Below are 23081 nucleotides of genomic sequence, written 5' to 3'. Positions count from 1 at the left end.
ATTTTGTACCTTTTGTTTGTATCCTTGTGGTCAGCTCGCCTCAGCGGGGTTGACGTGCGTTCTACAACCTTCTCTCTTAGTGCAGCTCAAATCCACCAGGTTACTTGCTGAATTTTTGTCCTTTAACTCTCCTTCTGAACAGGAGCCTCTGTGGAAAGCTGGCTTCAGTCAGCCATCTTGTTTCCTCCTCCCAGGAGTCTCGGAACAACTGGGTTTAATAGACATATATAGAACCATCCCAAGGCAAATGCATATATGTGCTTCTCATCAGCCCAAGGATCATATTCAAAAATAGATTATATCCTAGGATATAAATCAAACCTCATAAAAATTAAAAGAATTGAAATTATATCTTGTATCGTCTCAGACCACAAGGCAGTAAAGGTGGAACTCAACTCCAACAAAAATTTTCATCCCCACACAAAGGCATGGAAACTAAACAAGCTTATGTTGAATGACAGTTGGATTAAGGAAGAGATAAAAGAGGAAATTATTAAATTCCTCAAACATAACAACAAAGAAGCCACAAGCTACCAAAACCTGTGGGATACTGCAAAAGCAAGGAAGGGAAATTTATCATATTAGATGCCTACATCTAAAAAAGAGAAAATCACATCAACAGCCTAATGAATTATCTTAAGGAAATGGAAAAGGAAGAACAAGTCAATCCTAAACCTAGCAGAAGAAAAGAAAAACCCCAACTAAATCAGAAATAAATGAAATTAAAAACAAAGGAATCATCCAAAAATTAATGAAATAAAATATTGGTTATTTGAAAAGATAAACAAAATTGGTAACCCTTTGGCCAGATTAATTAGAAACATAAAAGTAAGATCTATAATAACCTCAATTAGAAACAAAAAAGGGAAAATAATAATAGATATTACTGAGATACAAAGAGATCATCTCTGACTAGTACAAGAAACTTTATTCCCAGAATAATAACAATGTGGAGGAAATGGATCAAAACCCGGAATCATACCATCACTCTAGACTTAACCAAGAAGAAGTAGATCTCTTGAAGAGAACAATATCAAGCACTGAAATTGGAGAAAGGATAAGAAAGCTTCCAACAAAACAACAACAAGCCATGGACCAGATGACTTCACACCAGAATTCTACCAAACCTTTAAAGATGAGCTTGTATGTATACTGTAGAACTTGTTCTAAAACACTGAGAAGGAAGGAACCTTCCCCAACACATTCTATGAAGTAAACATCACCCTGATACCAAAACCAGGAAAGGACTAAACTAAAAAGGAGAACTACAGACCAATTTCACTAATGAATATCAATGCAAAAGTACTCAGTAAAATCCTAGCAAATAGGTTATAGTTGCACATTAAAAAAATTATACAACATGATCAAGTAGGCTTTATCCAGGGAAGCAAGGTTGGCTTAACATATGCAAATCCACAAATATAGTTAGTTCACCATATCAATAGAAGCACAGAGACCATATGATCATCTCAACAGATGCAGAAAAAGCATCTGATGAAATTCAACATCATTTTCTAACAAGAGCACTTAAGAATCAAAGGATAGACAGAGTCTCACTATGTCACCCTTGGTGGAATGCTATGGCATCACAGCTCATAGCAACCTCAAACTCTTGGGCTTAAGCCAGTGGTTCTCAACCTTCTTAATGCCGTGAACCATTAACACAGTCCAGACTCTGTCTAAAAAAAAAAAAAAAAAACTACATAAATTTACATCAATATAATAAACAGGTAATCATAGATTTGGTATTTAAAATGTGTCAATAAAACATAGTATCCTAAAAAAAAAAAAAAGAATCAAAGGATAGGCAGGATATTCCTTAAACTGGTTGAAGCCATCTTTGACAAACCCACAAGTAACATCATACTGAAAGGAGTAAATCTGACAGCTTTTCCACTTAGAACTGGAACCAGACAAGAATGTCTTTCATAGCCACTACTATTCAATATAGTCTTGGAAGTTCTAGCCAATGTAACCAGGCAAGAGAAGTATATTAAGGACATCCAAATGGGGGCAGAGGAGGTCAAACTCTTGCTCTTTGCCATTGATATGATATTATACATAGAGAATCCCAGAGATTCAACCACAAGACTCTTACTAGTGATGAGGAAATATAATAACATCTCAGGGGATAAAATCAATGTCCATAAATTACTAGTGTTTGTATATGCCAATAACAGCCAAGATGAGAAGCAAATCATGTACACAGTTCCCTTCACAGTAGCATCAAAGAAAGTGAAATACCTAGGAATACACCTAACAAAAGAGATGAAGAATCTCTACAAAGAGAATTATGAAACCCTAAGAAAAGAAATAGCAGAAGACATAAACAAATGGAATAACATACCGTGCTCTTGGCTGGGAAAAATCAACATTGTCAAATTGTCTATACTACTATAAGCAATGTACAGCTTTAATAAAATCCCCATTAAAATACCAGTATCATACTTTGAAGAACTGGAAAAAACAGTGCTTCATTTTGTATGGGACCAGAAAAACCCCTCTATAGCCAAGGTTATTCTTAGTAATAAAAACAAAGCCAGAGGCATCACTCTACCAGACTTTAGGTTACATAAGTCTATTGTGATCAAAACAGCATGGTATTGGCACAAAAATAGAGACATTGACATACGGAACAGAATAGAAAACCAAGAGATGAAACCAGTCTCTAGTAGCCATCTGATATTCGATAAACTGAACAAAAGAATACACTGGGGAAAAGAATCCCTATTCAATAAATGGTGCTGGAAGAACTGGATAACCACATGTAAAAGACTGTAACTGGACATACACCTTTTGCCACTTACAAAAATTGATTCAAGATGAATAAAAGATTTAAATCTAAGACATGAAATAATAAAAACCCTCAAAGAAAATATGGGGAAAAAGTCTTGATGATGTTGGCCTGGGGAAAGATTTTATGAAGAAAACTTCAGTGGCAATCACAACAACAATAAAAATAAGCAAATGGAACTTAATTAAGCTGAAAATTCTGCACAGCTAAAGACACAAAATTAAAGCAAATAGACAACGTTTAGAACAAGAAATGATATTTGCATGTTATGAATCTGACAAAGAGTTAATAACTAGAATCTACAGAGAACTCAAAGTAATCAACAGAAAAAAAGAGCAAACAATCCCGTCTATCACTGGGCAAAAGATAAGAAAAGAACCTTCTCTGAGGAAGACAGACAAATGGCTAACAAACATGAAAAAATGCTCTTTGCCTCTAATCATCAGAGAAATGCAAATCAAAACCACTCTGAGATATCACCTAACCCCAGTGAGAATAACCCACATCACAAGATCCCAAAGCTGCAAATGCTGGTGTGACTGTGGAGAGAACATTCACTGTTTACACTGTTGGTGGGACCGCAAACTTACACAGTGTCTTTGGAAAGAAGTATGGAGAAACCTCAAAGAACTCAAATTAGACCTCCCATTTGATCCTGCAATCCCATTACTAGGCATCTACTCAGAAGAAAAAAAAAAATCCTTTTATCATAAGGATACTTGCACTAGATTGTTTATTGCAGCTCAATTTACAATCACCAAGATGTGGAAACAACCCAAATGCCCATCAACCCAGGAATGGATTAATAAACTATATATATTAATAAAATATACGATGAAATACTATTCAGCCACAAAAAGAGAAAAGACTTTACATCTTTTGTATTAACCTGGATGCAAGTGAAACACATTCTTCTTAATACAGTGTTACAAGAATGGAAAAACAAGTATCCAATGTACTCAATACTAATGTGAATCCAGTAGATGAATTAATACACACCCACATAAGAGAAAAGCTAATTTAATTTAAGAAGGGGTAAGGAGGGGGGGAGGGGAGGAGGGAGGTTGGGTGTGCTCCCACGTAATGGGCACAATGTAAGGGGATATGACACCCTCCTGGTTACAGGACACAACTACGCCCAGGACTCTAGCTAACAAATGCAAACATTATAACCTAATTGTTTCTTCCCTCATATTAATCTGAAATAAATAAAAAGTAAAAAAAGAAAACATGGTCAGTGTGACTGAAGAACTGGAATTTAAAGTTTATTGAATTTTAATTAATTAATTAATTTTAATTAAATTTAATACCATCACCTATGGCCACTGTATTGGACAGTAAAGCCCTAGAACTTCTGAGCTTGAAGGGACCCAGGAGATCGCTGAGTCTCTAACCTCATTTTATAAACAAAGAAGCAAGACCAATGGCTTTGGAACAGGAAAGAGATATTTAAGTCCTGGCCCCACACCTAGCATTAATGCGTTAGCCTCAAATTTTCATCTATAAAATGGGTCTAATAATACCTGCATCTCCACATGGTGCTAAGGAGCAGAATAAATAATGTGATGGGCAGACATGGGTTCTATTCATGAACCACATGGACTTCAGCAACAGCCAGACCTGTGACCATAATGACCCATTAGCCTCAGGGGCACCATGAACATTGCGTTCATGTGAGCAGGGGTTCCTGGAAGTATGCGACAGGGTAGCTTTGAGTCCTGGGCCAGTGGAATGAAATTCAACCCCTGAATTTCATCACTGGGGACCAGGGCCAGCTAAGGCATCAGCTCAACCTACTCGGGTGGGTGTTGTGTCCAGCCACATTGTGGTAGCATTTGAGAAAGCTGGCCCTCATTTACCAGCTTTGCCACCCCTTGAGGGACCCAGATTGGCCCCATTATGGTGCTGGTGAGAGGGGAAGGGCCGGCGGCCCTAGCCAAGGGAAGTCAGGTAAGTGCCTTCAGGGGTCAAGACCGAGGGAGTCACCCCACATGGAGGTGTGAAGGCAGGAAGAGAGGGCATCAGACAACAAGAACAAAAGAAGGAGGGGATGAGAAGAGGTGGGGAAGAGGTCCGGCCTGAAGCAGGTCCAGATCATCCCCTTCAGGGTAGCTGAGGCTCATCTTCCCGGGCTGGTCAGTGTGGGGGTCTGCGGGTTACCTCAGCTTGGCCTCTTCCTTTGTTAAATATGGATGGCTACAGCCAACTGGGATGAAGGAGTAACTCAAGGTCTCCACTTTGTCCCCCAAACAAATACAACTTGGTATAGGGCACTTTCTACAAGTTAATCATGACTCAGCACATTCTTACCATCAAGGGCTGGGAAATGTGTGAACTCTCCATCCAGATGCTGTTTTCTAAAAGCTCTAACCACTGTGCTTGTCTTTAAAACAAAGTAGGAGCTAAAAATAGTCAGTTATGAGGGTGTGGATCTCAGTGTTTTTGATGGTATCTTAATCATTACATTATCCTTCCTTCCTAGATATCCTGGGAACCAGAAGGGAAGGGTTCAAGTCCAGGCCTTGACTAAATCCCCACAAAGCAACTAATTCTGTCATCAGTTGGCCATGGCCCTACCACACACACAATGCTGAGCTGTGGAAAATCCAGAACGTATGTGAACACTGATGATCATGAAGTGGGTAAGAATTCTGTCTGCTCAAAGGGGAAGATTGTGTCCAGGACCTAGCTGGATGCATAGTGGATCTCTCTTGATTCCCTGATTCAGACTGTTTTGCTTGGTTCAGCTCCCTGTGAGTGTAAGTCTGGATAGAGGAAGATAAAGTATAAAGTATGTACTTTTTCTTGTCTGATATTGTTGCCAGAAATATGCTATTTACATATTGCAAATCATGAGATGGTGAGAACTCACAGGGAGAGGACTAGAGGGGACCTCCCTGATCAAATGTCCAAGTTAATGGTGAAGGTTGTGGTAATATGTGGTGAGTAATGATCTTGTCCCTTCTGTATGGAACCCTCCTAACCCCCACCAAGCATGTGATCTGGATGGTTACAGGTCATGCTAGGAGGGGTGGGTACCTCAGTACCCTTTACAGGGCTTTCCCAAACTACAGTCTCACAGTTCTCTCCTATCTTCCACCTTCCACAAAGGTGGAGTTAAGCACAGGGAAGGTGGAGATATCTTACAAAGTGGTGTATACCAGAAATTCAAAAGATACATTAGAATCAAGGAAGGGCTTCCATTAAACCTTTTTTCTATATCAAAATCTTTAAATAAATAATATTTTGTTATTTGCCCCAAGGAAAGAAAAGGTAAGAAATGCTTAAGTTCTCTCTACACGTTTGTCAAAACTACAGTCGTTAGTTAAGTTGTACAGGAGGCAGGCATTTGGCAAGACACACTTTCTGATAAGAAAATTAAATCCTGAGAGATATTCATTTTAACAAACCAAATGGAAATTCTGGGAGACTCTAGATCAGTGTTTTTGAACCTTTTTTTTTTTCCTCATGGCACACTTGAACCTATAGTTAAACTTCCACGGCACACTTAAATTATGTCGGTCAAAAAACAAAAGAGTAAAAATATTAATAGTTCAATTAATAAATCTTAAAAAATTTTCGTGGCACACCTAAAGTCTTCTCATAGCATACCAGGGTGCCACGGCACATCGTTTGAAAATCTGCTCTAGATTGTACCTCTAAATGTCTTTTTCAGTGAAATCAGCCCAGGGCTGGGCCTGCATCCTAGGTGGACTGAATTCCTTCCTTGTCTATGAACCCTGCAGGAGATTCCCTTGGGGCAAGGTCATTGTTTTAAGCTGCTTTTGGCCAATGCTTGGCTGAGGAGCATGGATAAGATGCCCTGCTGTTCTGCTGCTGAAATTACACTCTGCAGCCTGTAATCACTGCTGTGCCCACTGTCCTGACCTGTAAAAGAGCCCATCGTTCCACATCTCTATTGACATACAGACCAGAGTGTCTCCTACAGGATTTAGAACAACTCTTTTCGGAATGAATAAACAAATGCAACCCACTGATATCTTTGTTTTCCTAAATTTGCCTCTTTGTAAAGACCTACCTCTATATTCCTGATAATCAGTTGCCTTTTGCTTTTCTCTTGGCTTCTTAATCTCCTCTATCACCCTTCCTGGCTCTCACTCACACTCTCAACTTTTCTCCCTCTGCCTCTTAGAATCCCTTATGCTGGCCAATGGGCACCTGAGTCACCTAAAGATCCTTAATGTGGCACCTAATTCATGATGGGGGAACAGCTCTGATCAGCACATGTGGAGGGCATCTGTGAGAAGGCTGGGCCAGAACTGCCCGGTACTCACCCAAAGGGTGGCGGAAGCCCTGCAGCCTCCTGGGGGGACTGTGGTGCCCTCATCTGCTGCCTTCACGCTGCAGCTCTGGGGCTGTGGCCACTCTGGCTCTTCTTCCGTTTGCAGCTCGCTTTTGCTCTTCTGTTTTCTTATGATCTGTGGAGGACAAAAGGGAACACTTTACTGAAGAGGCCTCCAGATGCCATGTGGAGTAACGGGGACCATCTTTGGAATTTTTTTTCAACCATTCAAAAACTTAATTTGAACAGAACATGAACCTGTTTTTGGATCTGCCTTATGGTATAACAGCACAACCACAGCCTTGAGCATTATAAGCATCTGAATGTCTGTGATATTAACAGCTTCCTCCATTTATTAAGTGCCTGGCACATTTCAGACCTCTTATGCCTTCCATGCCTCCTCTCTGCAGATGAGTGGGGCTAGCTTTGCTTTCCTGTTTCTCTTCTATCACTATAGATTGGGGATATAGGAAGAGAGAGTTTGCAGTTCATAGATCTCTAGCTGAAAAAGAGCTAGATTTGGATCAGATGTATTTTGAGCCATGACTAAATCAGACATTTGGGGGTCTTTGGATGGGGTGAGTGTACCTGGCATGTGGATGAGACATCAAATATGGTAACCAAAAAAGATGCTTGGTTTTTTCAATACTGGATTTTTTGATGGTGGAAAGAGATTTGCATTCAGTGCAGTGTTAAATAAATTACATGAGGTATCTAACTCTTTATTAAAAAATAGTCTTGTGGAGCGGCGCCTGTGGTTCATTTGGTAAGGCGCCGGCCCCATATATGGAGGGTGGCGGGTTCAAACCCGGCCCCGGGCAAACTGGAACCAAAAAATAGCTGGGCGTTGTGGCGGGCGCCTGTAGTCCCAGCTACTTGGGAGGCTGAGGCAAGAGAATCGCTTAAGCCCAGGAGTTGGAGGTTGCTGTGAGCTGTGTGAGGCCACGGCACTCTACCAAGGGCCATAAAGTGAGACTCTGTCTCTACAAAAAAAAAAAAAAAAGTCTTGTGTTAGATGATTTTGCCCAGTTGTAGGCTAACTGTTAAGTGTTCGGAGCATGTTTAAGACAGGCTGGAATAAGCTATGATGTATTAGGTGGAGGTTAGGTGTATTAAGTGCATCTCAACTTACAAAATTTTCCGCTTAGGAAAGGACTACTATCTCAATGCAACCCCATCCAGGAACATGTGTATTTGGTCATTAATCAAGTTTACAGAGCTTCAAAAACCTCAGAAGTTATCTGAGTGATAGGAGTGTCTTTGTTACATTAATGAAGTTATTGAAGGTGGGATCTTTAGATAACTTCAGGATGAAGGCTAGTTGCCAGAAAAACCAAGTATGGTATATGATTAGGGAGTTACAAATCCATCTCCAGCCCCTGACCTCTGTGGAGGGGAGAGGGACTGGAGAGGGTGCTTAGTCAGGTGCCTGATCACCAAATCAGTCATGTCTACTTAGTGACACCCTGTGAACACCATAGCAACAGGCACAGGGCGCTTCCTCTTGGCCCACACCAAGACAGCATGGAAGCTCCGCACATTCTGTCCCCAGACCCTGCTGTCCTGATAAAATCTCAGGACTTTTAAAACTCATTATGCCATAGGGGAGATCAAGCCCAGAAACTCCACATGGCACTGCCCTCCTTTCCTCCAGATAAGCAGCTGTCGTTTCATGACCCTGTGTCATGACTACACGCGTGAGACAGGTTCCCACAATAGCAAAGGTCTTTTGCCTCTGCAGATGGCTTTCCTCACAGCTTACTTACAGGGAAATGCTTTGTTAGCCCTGAACTTGTCAAATATATATCCTCTATAAAACAAGTATGTGCCAAGAATAACCTCAGGTCTGAAAGGTAAATAAGTTCTTGATCTTGAGTTTCATACTGACTATCGATTACAAGCTTATCTTGGCAGATGCAGGCCGGAGACAGAGGAGATGAGTCACGCCTCTGCCCACCCTGAGCAGACTCCGTAATTGACTTTCTCCCTCTTCTCTCTTTTGAGTTACCTTGTCTTACATAAAATGTCGATTTAGCAAGCATTAATGAGAGCCCTGGGTGTGACTGTTTGCCTCACTGCCACCCACCCTTGCTTCCTTCTTTCTGTGTGCCCTCTCTCCTTTAGATACCTGTTTCCAGATCCCTGGGCAGAGAGCCCAGAACACTGATGCTTTTGTGGTCTGTGCCCTTCCCAGGCGCATTCTCAGACTTTGCTTTAATGAACTTCAACTGAGTGTGACCCTCCTTTCCAGTTTCCAGTCATTTTTTAGTTATCAATATTAAACTGGTGATGAAAGTTAGGCACTTCCTTCAGTTCTATGAGTAGTTCTGGCAGATTATCGAACCTGAGGGCCTGGGGTTATGGAACTCCTGAATTTGTTGTAGCCTAGACAGAAATATGGTGACTTGGGGGTATCTGAGACTTGTGCTGGCATCTGAAGTAGGGGAAGTCTTGTGGGACTGAGCCCTTAACTTGTAGGGTCTGCACTGATGCCAGGTAGTTAGTAATTATAGGGGATTGAACTTTAATTCTCAGTTCATGTCTGAGAATTGGTGTGGAAGAGAGAAAGATCCCTGTTTAAAGCCACAGAGTTTTGGGGTGGTTGGTGTTGCAGCAGTAATTAACTGGTATATTGTGTCAGGGGGAGCTTAGGGCATGGAGTTGGCAGGGGTGACTGCAAAGCTCATTCAGCAAGAGATTATCTGGGAATTTGGGGGAGGGCACCCGGACACACACACACACGCAGCCCAGGAGACAGAAAGCCAAAGAGCAGCCTGCTCAGTGCTGAGAGCTCCTGATTCACCACCCACTTGCTCAGTCCCCAAAGGCGACCACACTCAAATGGCTTAGGATTTGCAGTGCAGTCCCTCTGTGCTGGCTTCCAGAGCACACAGGTGAATGTGCTAAGACACCATGCAGGGGACAGTCCCCATTTTGCTCTGCAGTTTATTCAGGTCCCTACTCTGGGGCCCACCTACCTTCTGCAAGATGGCTGTGGCCAGCTCTTCAGTTAGCTCTTCCTTGTGGTCCCGCAGGTAACTGGCCTCATTCTGCTTGTCCTGCAGAGGGAAGAGAACGATCAGGTGCTCTGGCTGTGTGTGTGGGGGGGAGGGCTGGCAATCACTTTCTTGGGGAGTCCCACCCATAAATGCAGATAGAGGTCTGGCACTGCTCTAGTCCAGGCTGTTGGGACATTGATTTCCCTACAACCTGCCCTTTCTCCTGGTGGCCAGGACCCTAACCCATACCTCCTCACAGAGAGGAGCAGGGGAGGCCCTACCAGGCTGTCCCCATAGGCTTCTGCTTTGGAAATTGCTTCTTCGATGGCTTCTTCAGCCACCCGCAGGGCCACCGCCAAGGTATCCATCACACTATGTCCTAGACAGGAAACAGAACACAGAGCACTTTATAAAGGGGAATGATCAGTAAGATGATTGTTCCACTTTGAACTCCTCTACTTAAATCCTTCAGGGGCTCCTGGTTAGTAGGCTGAAAATTGCTTTGGTGGCACATGAGTCCCTCACCCTTCACACCTGCCTCACTCCTCCTCCACCTCATTCTGCTGCTGCCACCTCTCTCTTCATTCCTCCTCCTCTGTTCTCCAGCCCCATAAATGAACTAGTTCTTGGTTCAAGGCTGGCCCAATGGTTTCTCCTCTAAAAAAATCTCAGACCTCTTCTGCTCCTCCCTGGATGTCTGGGCTTGCTTTCATGTAGCTAGAAAGGGCCCATCCCCTGACCCCTTCCCACAGTTCATTTTGATTGTATTCACTATTGTATCCAACACTAAGTTTTGGTTCAACCACATTGAGTGGATTAAAGATGACTAAACAAAAGAGCTTAATGTAAGGAAAGAATGGATCTTTATCTACTTTCTCAGGTAAAGATTATGTTTTATTTTGTGCATATATCATTGTGATGATGGGAATAAAAGTTATTAAGTGTCCTATGGGCACTGGGATGTGCCTATAATTTGCAAATACAAAATCTATGGAAGCATTTTTTAGATTATAAGCCAAGATCAATAACAGCACCACTGGCCAACCTCACAGAGGCCATAGGCCAAGAAGTTCACATCCATGATCACAATTCTGATAACAATCCAGTAAATAGGTTATCATTTTACATATGGCAAACTTGAAGCATAGAGTTGACACAGCAAGACAGTGAGTTTAATATCTGAATTCAGTACTCTGTCTCTAAAACCCTTGCTTTTGACCACAAAACTAGGATGAATACAAGCCGACATGATTTTGAAACTGCTGTCATATTTTTAGTGACGGTGTTCTCCTTCTCTCTCTTTCTCTTTTTATGCATGTAGCAAAAAATGGGAGACAATATTCCCAGGTCAAAGGACTTCCCTAGGTGACAAAATGGTTTTTGGAACTAAGTGCTTAGAAGAGTTTTGCTTCCCTTGAGCTACTATATTTTAGCTTCTTACTTGTGAGAATTTCTATTATCCCTCTCCTACTTTCCTACAGAAATCCAAGTCACATCAGATGTAAGAATGTACATATGCAGGGGTTGGGTGCCTGGGTCCTCTTTCTCTCAATTTCAACCTCTTGTTTCCATTTATAATCTCTAATCATGTATTCTTTAACATATGCAAATCTTCTGTAAGGTGCCAAAATTCTATGTGGGATGAGACAGGGTGAAAATATATGTAGTATCAATTTGTTAATTAATGACTCAATTAAAAAATAATTCAAGTTTCTTAAACTCTTAAAGGTGCAACTGTGGACAGAAAGTGGCATTTGGAAAACATAATAAAATCTAAAACCAACTGAGGCAAGGTCAAAGTGATCTAGTCCACTGATGAATACCTGGAAGGGAGGCTACGACAGTCATGATGGAGCCACATGGAGGTAGCCTGGCCCAGGGCTCTGCACACTGCTGGTGGCTGAATGAACACACAGTTTTCCCAATGTTTTGATAACTAGACCCCATAAATCTAAGTTGTCATCATGCTAAGTGCTCCTTAGAGATAGACTGTATCTCTCATTTCTCTTTTTCAAGATACCCATTGGTGCATTTTTCACAGAAGAGTTCCACACATTTTGTTGAACCCTATAAATGTTTACTGAGGACCTCCTGTGTGCCAGGCTCTGTTGGACAGGCTAAGCCCATGCTCTCGTGTGCTTTCCAAGCTACTGGGTAATTAGGCACATAAGTAACCACTAAGAGGCACACTTGGGTGCTGCTTATGGCTCAAGGAGTAGGGCTCCAGCCCCATATAGTGGGGGTGGTAGGTTCAAGCCTGGCCCTGGCCAAAACTATAAAAAAAAAAAAAAAAGTAAAAAAACAAAATAAATAAATAAAATAAAATAAAAATAAAAAAAATAAAAAGGAAAAGAGACATACCTTACTACCCCCGTGCTAGAAACAGTCTCCAAGTTCATGTCCCTGGAGAGTAAGCACATGGGACCACACCCAGGACAACTTTGGATGCCATGTTTATTCATGATTCTTGGATGACAGTGATATGGAACACTGGCTGAAAACTGAAGGCTCAGGTCAGTGTTTCCAAGAGAAAAACTGGTGGGGGTATGGAAGAAAGTTAAAAAGTCAGCTGGCTAAAATTCAGAAGATCAGTTGGATGGTGGAATGGTTAGTTTTATGTCAACGTGGCCAGGCTATCATACGCAGTTATCAAACACTAATCTAACACTAATTCCAGTGAAGGTATTTTGTAGATGGGGTTGACCTCTGCAATAACTTGACTTGATGCAAGCGTTACCCTTGACAATGTGGGTGGGTCACATCTAATCAGTTGAAAGGTCTTAGAGAAAAAACTGAGGGTTCCCAGAGTAGAAATCCAGCCTCAAGACTGCAACATCAATTCTTCCTGAGTTTTGCCCTGCTGCTCTACCCTATAGATTTCAGGACTGCTGAGTTCCATAATTGCAAGTGCCAATTTCCTTAAAATGAATCTGTGTGTATGTGTGTACATATATACATATGTATCTCTTATTGGAGAACCTTGACTTATACAGATGATCACTGAAATTAATAATAATAGAGAAGACTTTTGAACAGAGAGGTACGCAGATCATGAAAAGAAAAAGATAATATTAGAAATGGAGCTGACAGGCACTGGAATGGCTGGGTGGAAGTGGGGAGAACTGAAGGAAAGATAACTTTTGCTGTTGGACCTAAGTGGCTGAGGACCTCGGTTAGGACATGCTCAAGGTGAGAATTCTATAGGATCTCCAGGTACCAATGGGCAACTATTAGAAATCTGCGTCTAGAACTCTGGGCTAAAATCAAGGCTGCACATTTCAGGTTCAGTATCATCCTGAGGCTGTATGGTGGTGGGTGATAACCTATAGATAAGCTTTAGGCAGCCAGGAAAACAGGACAGAGGACGCCTGTATTAGGGTTCTCCAGAGAAACATAACCAGTGGGAGGTATACAGATAGACATATGGTTATAGATATATAGATATATACATAGATATATAAGAGGATGGGAATTGGCTCAGGTGATCACGGAGGCCAAAGAGTCCCACAATATGCTGTGTGTAGGTTGGAGACCCAAAGGAGCAGGTGAGTAATTCAGCACAAGTTTGAAGGTCTGAGAAATGGGGGAACCATTGGTTTAAGCCCTGGAGTCTGAAAGCCCAAGGATCAGAAGCTCTGATGTTTGAAGGCCAAATACGATGGTTGCCTCAGCTCTAGAAGAGGGAGAACAAATTCTCCCTTTTTCTACTTTTTGTTCTGTCTGGGCCTTCTCAGGACTGGATGATGCTTGCCCACATTGGTGAGGGTGGGTCTTCTTTACTCAGTCTATGAGTCAAATGCTGTTTTCTTCTGGAAACACCCTCACAGATGTACCCAGAGATGATGTTTTACTAGTTCTCTGGACATCTTTTAGCCCAGTCAAGTTGACACATTACAATTAACCATCGCAGTACCCGAAAGAGAACAGAAAGGGTGCAGATAAGCTGTGGGGGGCACAGGAGAAGGGCGATTCAGGAGGCACTGCTTATCAAGGTCCAGTGCTCTAGAGCAGGAGCTGAAGTGATGGAGAAGGTTTTACTTGAAATTAGAAGTTTGTTTTGCTTTCAACCATTGCTCTAAGGAGACTATTATATTGGTATAAAAAGGTAGCAGTTGCGGCGCCTGTGGCTCAACGAGTAGGGCACCGGTCCCATATGCCGGAGGTGGCAGGTTCAAACCTAGCCCCGGCAAAAAAAAAAAAAAAAAGGTAGCAGTTAATCAGCAAATGGTACATTCTTTATAGGAATATTTTAATATGACATGCACAAGTGAGTGGATTGATTATGTTCCAACTCTAGAAGAACATTTGCTAGTTGATTGCAAAGTATCTTGTGGCTGGGTAGTGAATGCAGTTCCGTTGGCAGCAGTTGGATATACTCACTACTTTGATGATGCATTTGCACAATTGACAATAATAAGAAGACCCACAGAGACTCACATATAGCGATAAATAGTTGCATTCAAGGGTAACAATGCAACTGGGAGATCTGGACTGTATCTGAGGGTGTTTATATTTCTCCAACTTACCAGTAATTGTAAATTTTTAAGCAACTTTACCTTCTGATTGTCTATAAAATGTTGAATCACTGCCAGAAATGCTTCCTTCATTCTCCAGGTTTGACTCAAGAAAGCTTCCTCCTGGGGGTGGGGAGAGGAAGAGAGGCAGAGAGGATGAATCAGTGAGCATCAGTGCACTGTGTCACTGAATTAGAAGACCACCATTACCCACTCTGATAAGTTAGTCTTGAAAATGAGAGTAGGAGTCACCAGGTCCCACAAAATGCTACCATTTTTAGCCTGTTGCATTTTTCTTACACTGATTCCTGGGGCAGCATTCTGCCATCCCCAACTGTCCTCCAGTACCTTCTTTCAGATATGGACTCAAAAACAGAATAATAAAGTCTGAGAGATAATGAGCTCAATTCCTGGACCTAGACTTAGAGCAAGTTATTTAACCTCTCTAACACTCAGCTTCCTTATGAGAACAACAGGAATAACAACAGCATTCTCCTCGATGTGTGGTGAGATGTTGCACACATCTTTAGCTGGAGCGCATGGCATCAATCCGCACAGCTGCCTTTAGCTAATGATTTAACTGTCATCACCCTCTTCTGTAGAATAGAGTCCATGTAAAACAAACCAGGAGGGAGGTAAGGTAAGCCATGGTATTTTACCTTTTAAGGCCTACTGTCTGTTTTTTGGTCTTCTCTCTCCCTCTCTCTCTTTTTTAAGAGACAGAATCTCATTCTGTCTCCCAGGCTGGGGTGCAGTGGTGTGATCATACCTCACTGCAGGTTTCAGGGCCCAGGCGATCTTCCTGCCTCAGCCTCCTGAGTAGCTGAGAGTATAGGTATGAGCCACCATGCCCAGTTAATTTTTTTCTGTAGAGATAGGGTCGTGCTACATTGTCCAGGCCGTTCTCAAATTCCTGGCCTCAGGCCATCTTCCTGCTTCAGCCACCCAAAGGGTGGATATTATAAATGTGAGCCACTGTACTTCATCTGGTTTTCTTTTAATGGAACACATAGCCCTGGTTTCCAGACTGGGAAAAGCAACTAGCTAAGCCCTTTTAAAGTTAGAGATCTTTACTCTCTGGGTTCCCATATTAATTCATCAAATGAGATCTTTGAAGAGGAGGGGGAGAATAGTGGCTTTTTACGATAATCACTGCACCCCCGTGCCCTAACATCATTGAGCGATAAAGTGGCTCAAAAGGAATTATTTCACTGGATACTGGTTGAAAACACTGTTTGACAGAACCAAGAAAATAAATACCAGTCTACAATGCCTTAGCTAAAAAAGGGACAAATGAGATTGATACCAAGTCAAACTCAGCAGTGAGGCCTTAACTTTCTGTAATACCCCCTGTGAGTTCTTGCATAAGTTCTCCTGGAAAGTCTATGGGTATTTGCAGCAGGATGAGCAGGCTGCTGCCTTTGTGAAATAAGCTGTTAGTGTGAAGCCTGTCATAGTTCACTGATCACAGGCATTGTCTGTGTTTGTGGTTTTTTGAGCAGGCTTTCAAAAGTATTCCAGAAGTCTACTTATTCTAGCTCTGTGACCTTGAGGAAAGGACTTTGTCTCCCTGGGTCTCTGTTTCTTAGCTTACAAAATAAAGCTTTAGGATAAGTCATCTCCTCAGTTCCCAGGCTATATAAACATCTAACTGCAAACATTCCAATTTGGCATGTCTGCAGCCAGCATTCACTCACCAAACAGTCCACAAGCATCTCTTATGTGCCTGGCCTTGAACTAGGTGTTAGGGGTACATTAACAAGCTAAGCTTTGCCTTCCCTGCCCTGGAAAGCTTGAGAGTCTGACAGGGGAGAAGTCATTAGTCAAAGACACATAGAAAATTACAGATACGCTAAGTGATCTGATGGAGAGGTTCACAGTATAGTGAAAGTGCTCAGCAGAGAAGGCTGACCTAGTCAGTGAGAACCAGCCAGGAAGGTGCAGGGAGCTGGAGAGCAACCAGGATACAGCAGGGGCTTGCGCCAGGACTGGTGGTGGGAGAACAGGGCTCATCCCAGGACCCAGTGAGAGGCAGTGTGACTGGGCTGCTGAGGGGAAGGGAAGCTTGCGTGAGATGACCTGGGGACTCAGACCATGTGGGTCACAGTGTCCACATCAGTGTTTGGATCTTTATTACAACAGCTATGTGAAGCCATTACAGGGTTCACAGAGGTGATCTGGTGAGATCTGTGTCTCTGAAAGTGCACTGTGGCTGCTGCATGGAGAACGGCCTGGAAGGTGCATACTTAAGGGTAGGACATAGGAGCCCTGCACGCAGCTCACTTGCTGGAATTTACCTGTGACGGGAAAGAGAATGGCAGGGTAATGAGTGAGGGGAAAAAGCAGTCAAGGAAGAGGGTAGGCAACAGGAGAGACCCACATGGGTTCATAAATTCCAGTTAAGAGAGAGTTGAATGGGTAAGAAGGAGTGCCCTGCAAGGTGCGAGGGGTCAGGAGGGGCAGGCAGCAGAGAAGGGCAGCATCTCCCTTAGCAGGGCAATGGGGGTAGATCACAAAGACCCTGCTTGGTACACCCTGTCTGCCACCGGAAGGGGGAGGTATGGTCATCTGCTGAGAGGACGAGAGGGCAGCAGGAGAAGGAGATGAGAGAAGATCTGGAAAAAGTCTTTGGGAGACTGAGCTTACCAGGGCATGTTTCTAAATCTTCTAGTACATCGCTGCTCCGTGTCCCTTTAAATTCACAGGTGGGAGTTATCAGTGTCCTTTAGGATGATGTAATTTTTCCCAAGGGCAAAAAGCAATTGAATTGTTCTGGAAAGCACTGACTAAGCAGCTAGTCAGAGGAAACTCTGATTTCACATGGCTCAGCATTTTCAAAAGATCCCATTTGTCAATCAAATCGCAGATAAAGGATGTAATAGACCTTTTTAAAAATCATGTCAAAAAACATATATAGAATGATAATAAATAAAAGCATAGTTTATTTCTACCATTGTACTTAACCAATATTAAATAAAAGCATATATTATTATTGGCACACCTCTTGGTGTGCCAATTATAAGAGGGACTTTAGCTAACAAATGCTATCAGTGTAACCTAATTCTTTGTATGCTCAATGAATCCCAAACAATAAAAAAAGTAATAAAAAAGTCTAAAGTTAAAAAGCATGCAAAACTAATCTACCCTTCTAGAAATTAGAACAGTTGTTACCCTTATGGGAACTAATGGCTGGGAGGGAGCGTAAGAAAACTTCTAGGGTTCTGATAATATTCTGGCTCTTGATTCAGGTTCTGCTTATATAGATACATGAATTTCGTAAAAATTCATGTAGCTGCATGCTTATTACATGCACAGTTTGTGAAGGTATGTAATACTTTAACAATAATTTTGTGTACATTTTAAAAATTTAATAAATGTACATTTTTTAAAAAAGCATATATTATTTATCCAATTATCTGAAGATTCAGTGTATTAGTAATGGACACTTTTACCTTTTCATGTAAATGAAATGTCTTTTTGGAATAACTTTTGAAAATATCATGCTGGGTCTATCAGATAAGCCTTGTGAACACATTAATTACCATTGGACATATTATTTATATTAATAAAGGCATTTTCTTGTCTGATTTCACTGAAATTTTGGCTCTGAGATGGCACAGTCTTGCTCATTTTGTTAGTTATTAATTTTAAACCAGGTTGGCACACAGTAGGTGCTCAATACGTTTTTACCGAAGGAATGAATAAATCTTAGGTTTATCGCACAAAACAAATGGGTTTCCTTTTAGGCCTAATCTGGCCACCTGATACGCTGCAGAAGGAGGAAATCTGGCTTGGGAGGGCTGGGCAGGGACCGATGGCAGCACACAGTGTATGTGATGGGCATCCCAGAAGAGTTTGTGGGCTAAATGCAATTTCAATGAACTGAGTGTTTTCAGGGCAAACTACACTGGTTTGTGTAGTGGAAACGTTTCGTAGGTGAAAGGCGTTGGATACCCAGAGTCCTGGAGCACCGTGCATGCCTTGTGCATTTTCCATATTATGTTCTGACAATCAAAATTCTGAAAATAAGTTGAACTTAGCTGAGCTAATTACTGTGAAGTTCTAGCTGGGGCTCTCAGTGTTGGCTGTATACAAAAACAATCCAGGGAGCTTTAAAAAATATGTATACAGAGTCCCACCTTCAGATATTCATAAGTAATTGAAGGTGGTTTCGATGATGATTCTGGGTATTAGGATGTTTTTTCAAAGCTTTCTAGGTGATCCTAGAGTGTAGTCATGGTTGAGGATGGCAAGTGACACACTTGTAATGGGTGTTTGGTGACAGGTAAAACCTAATACTAATGACTCTCTAGTTATCTCACATGACCAGGAGGCTACTTAAGCCCTGGAAGATTTCTCCTTACTTGAGGTGTAACTAAACTTCCCATGCATCTCACAGAATATATCTAATTAATTTATGATTATGGCTTTACAGGTTTGAGTGCCATCATATTAATTGTCTTCTGTCTGCTTGTCTTCATGTTTATCCAAAGGAAATTTAGTTTAAATGGGGAAACCAATCATATTAAAGGGTCTGATTCTAATATTTTTAGGAAGTGTTTTGTATCTGTAAAGCAATTTTAAGATTGAATTAATGCAATAGTGAGGATCTAAGATATGCCAGGCATTGAGCCACACTTTGGTAACACAGAAATAGAAAAGCTACCACCTGCATATCGTGGTCCAGCAGGAGAGGCAGCTGTGTCATCCATCACTGGAGTGGATAAGTGACTGACAAGTGTGATAAGTGATGAGTGCTGGGACTGTGTGTCAGGTGAAAGAAGTGGTGAATCACAGAGACCCAGCACCTAAATCTGCTTCAACTGTGGCAGACACTTACTTCTAGCAAATGATTTTCCTTTGAAAATGACACTTGTAAATTTCAAAGCCTGCACTAGCCCGCCTGGGATTCATGTCTAACTTCTCCACCTGTGGGTCCTTAAAGAGAAAGGGAAAGAAATGGAAATTGTGCTTATTGCTATAGGATTCTCCACACGTGTTTTCTTCATCCTTGTTCTGCATAAAGTGGTGAAGAACACTTATGGGATTTGAATTTGGTAATATTTAAAGGGGCACATATGGCAGACCTGAGGGAGCATGAGAGGGGAAGGAAAGGATGAGATAGAAATGAGTGAGCTGATTCTATTCTGGAACCTTCTTGAAACATCACTTTAGGTTGAAAAACTATTAACAGTATGACTTTTAAGCTTTATTTCTTTTTTGTCTCCATTACAGGGAAAAAGCTTTAGCAAAACCAATAAAAAGAAGATAAAAATAATATGTGGAAGCCTTTGGAAGTGTTTTTTTAGCTGCAGCCTTCCCGAGCAGTTTGAAAGAGAGATTCTAACAGCCACAAAAGGCCCTGGTGATTCTCCGTGTTTCATGCTTCTATCCTATTTTCCCTGTTGTCTAAGTGCCTGGCATATTTTTAGATAAGACACAACCAAAGACTTTATTGAGAATACAACATTATAAAAATAATGATGGTGCACAAGCCTCAAGTGAGATGGATGAGATTTTTTTCTTCCCTGTTTCTTATGGATAAAAAGCATCTACCTGTGTTAGCAAAGGGATGAAAAAAACTGCCACTAGACTGAAAAAAAATAGCCTTTTCGGAGGACATGCTGTTCATATTCTGACAACCATTCCTTTCTACTGGCTGGTCTAACATGACTAAAGAACATAATTTCTCAGTTAATTAACATGGTTGTCTTAATTGGCCTTCAAGCTTCTGGGAGGAAGTTGACACCTCTAACTCTCCTATTATATCAGATTCTGGGCCTGGTAAGAATAGAATGTTGGAATACTAAGAAAGTGGGGTGGAGGACATATCCTCCAAGGGCAGATATAGTCTCTCTGTAATCAAGCAGAAATGACTTTCCAACATTTTAATCATCAGGAGATGATGATCAAGAGTCTTTAATTTCTAGGGGTCTAGAATGAAAATATCTATAATTTGTAGGAATAGTTTTTTGGCCTTTGCAGCTTCTAACATATAAACTATAGCTCAGTGGGAGGTGGAACCAAAAGAGTTCTTCTATTTCTGTTCCTCACTAGTGCCAGATATTTAAGCAGATTTCTGTGTTTCAGTCAAGTGTGCCCCAGTTTTCAGGGCCTCCAAACCAGGCCTTCTTCTACTCCCTCTATCTCTTCAAAGTCTCCCAGAGCAGCTGGCAGTGAGAGTACCTAGAATGTCGAAGCATGCTCCACTCTCCAGCCGGTGTTTCCTGTACAGGTTCTTAAGGACCTTGGCACTGCCAAAGCGCTTGAAGCGGCTCTTCACATTATTATAAAACCATTCCAGAGACTGGGTCCTCAGAAGCCTAAGGAAAACAGAATTAAACAGAAAGTCATAATTATTACATAGTGAATTACAAAGTTGCTAAAATGCTACCAGCTTCTTCCATCAAGATGTGGAGTTTATTTCTCTACACCTGTACTCTAGGCTGGCCCTGGGACTTGCTCTGACCGTGGAGCGTGGTGAAAGTGGTGCTGTGTGAGTCCTGATCCCTGTAGTTTGTTCTCCTGCTGTTCTCGGGAATCCTGCAACCATTGCCATGTGAATAAACCCTAGCTTAGCTCTTGTGTGGTAAGAGACACTTGGCCCAATCATCCCTCTTGCCCCAGCCATAGCTGGTCATCCCCTAGAAAGACAAATGAATCCATTGATCACACATTGACTGGAGACACATGAGTGACTTCAGGTGAGATCAGCAAGAACTATCCACCTGAGTCCTTCTAAAGAAAAAGCCAATAAATGATTTTTCCATTTTAAGCCACTAAGTTTTGGGGTGTTTAATAATAGGCTTTGTATTTGATAGTCTTACTGCATTGACAGCATTTCTAACTCAGCTTGGGAAAGTAAAAATCACAAGTGAGATGCCAAAATTCTCCAGACTTTTCCTTCCTGGGACCAAAGCACTGTAGGAAAGCAGCTTCCTGGTTCGCACTATAATGGTCACTGCAAAACACCAAGAAGATTCTTCTTTTTTATGCTTTGTCAGAACAAATTTCTAAAGCTCTTCAATTTTAAGAACAGTTTTTGTTATTTTGTTATTATGAATATAATACTATACACTTTTCAAAGAAAAGCAAAATAAGTATAAATGTATCCAGTTTAACAGAGGAGCAAACACATTTAGCTGCTCTTCCTCCCAGACCCCAGTGAAATGTGAGAAGATATCCAAAGGAAAAGAAATATATGAAAAAGATTTTGGCAAATGTATGGAGACATGGAAGTGAATGATAGCATAAAGGTAACAAAGAACACTGTCTTTCAACACAGCCAGAAGAATTTAGACTGATCAGAAGGTCTCATTTTGGCTTGGTGATTTAAAGAGAAGGTTGGGGTTGTGACATAGTACAACATGGTATTCAGAAAGGCAATTTAATGGTTTTGTAGACAACAGTGATGCTTCTTGGCTTCCGATCTCTCATCCCAAACAAATGGGTAATTGGTTCTTAGGACAAAAATAGAAAGTTTCCCTACTGAAGTTGGATAATCTGCTTGAGAATGGCTAGGACTTCAATATGGAGGTCAACACAGTGCAGTGAACTCCTTCTTATTTTGTGTTGTGGGTCCCCTACAAGGCCTGTCTAACTCACAAATTTGGAGCTCTCAATAAGCACCTCCAACCTCTGGCCCCAAATCCCTTTCAAAAAAGAGTTCTACTGGGAATATTGACCCACCCAATGGCAGAGGAGGCCCAGGCTGATTACCTTTATTAATCAACTAAGTCCTCTGTTAAATAGATGACCAAGTATAACCAGGCATTTGAAATAATTCAATGGCATAAGAAGGAAGGACCAGGACAAACTAACAAAATTTAATAAGGGCAAATGAATGAAGATAATTCAGGATACTGAAAATAACTTAAAATCTAAGTAATATCAATAGTGATATGAAAAGATGCTGCATCCATATAACAGGTCACAGTGATGTAAAATATAAGTAGAGGATGAGAACGTCTTAGAAAAAGGAAATAGGACAAATAAAAAAAATTGATAGAATATCTAAAATCAGTATAAATTTTTCAGAATAGGAACTAAGAAGTCAAAAATGAGAGAAAAGAGGCATAGAGAGTCAATTTGGGAGGTCCAGCATCTAACAGGATTCAAAAAAGGGAAAAAAGAGAAAATAAAAAAAAGGGGAATAAAACCATAGATGTAGTAGTAGAAAATTTCCCGAAGTTTAGAAAGTCCAACGACTTCAGGTTAAAGGGCTCACCTACCACATGCCAGATATAATAAAGTGAAACACAAAACAAAGCAAAGCAAAGCAGACAAACTCATCTAGATAATATCTTCCTGAAAGTTCATATCCTGAAAGATAAGGGGCTTCTAGACCAAATAAATAAACAAATACATACATAAATAAAAAGAGTGTTTTGCAAATGAACAAAAATAAACTATATAAATTATATGCCATAATAAATATTAAAATTTTTATTCAGTAACACTGAATGCTGAAA

At 41.3% G+C, this 23081-nt stretch overlaps 1 protein-coding gene across 5 annotated transcripts in view; it reads right to left on the bottom strand.

The window, feature by feature from the left end:
- The window catches only part of MYRIP (myosin VIIA and Rab interacting protein), a 422909-nt gene that overhangs the window by 81605 nt on the left and 318223 nt on the right, over window positions 1–23081 (bottom strand). For all 5 annotated transcript variants that reach the window (XM_053600161.1, XM_053600164.1, XM_053600162.1 and 2 more), the window contains 5 exons: window positions 20797–20933; window positions 14653–14733; window positions 10378–10475; window positions 10076–10156; window positions 7090–7233 (listed from right to left, as the gene is read on the bottom strand). In XM_053600161.1, coding sequence (XP_053456136.1) covers window positions 7090–7233; window positions 10076–10156; window positions 10378–10475; window positions 14653–14733; window positions 20797–20933 — 541 coding nt within the window. The remainder of the gene's footprint in view (window positions 1–7089; window positions 7234–10075; window positions 10157–10377; window positions 10476–14652; window positions 14734–20796; window positions 20934–23081) is intronic.

This window comes from Nycticebus coucang, chromosome 8 (assembly GCF_027406575.1).
Source record: "Nycticebus coucang isolate mNycCou1 chromosome 8, mNycCou1.pri, whole genome shotgun sequence".
Classification (NCBI taxonomy): domain Eukaryota; kingdom Metazoa; phylum Chordata; class Mammalia; order Primates; family Lorisidae; genus Nycticebus; species Nycticebus coucang.
Note: the sequence above shows the minus strand (reverse complement) of the source record. Positions and strands in the feature narration are given on the sequence as shown.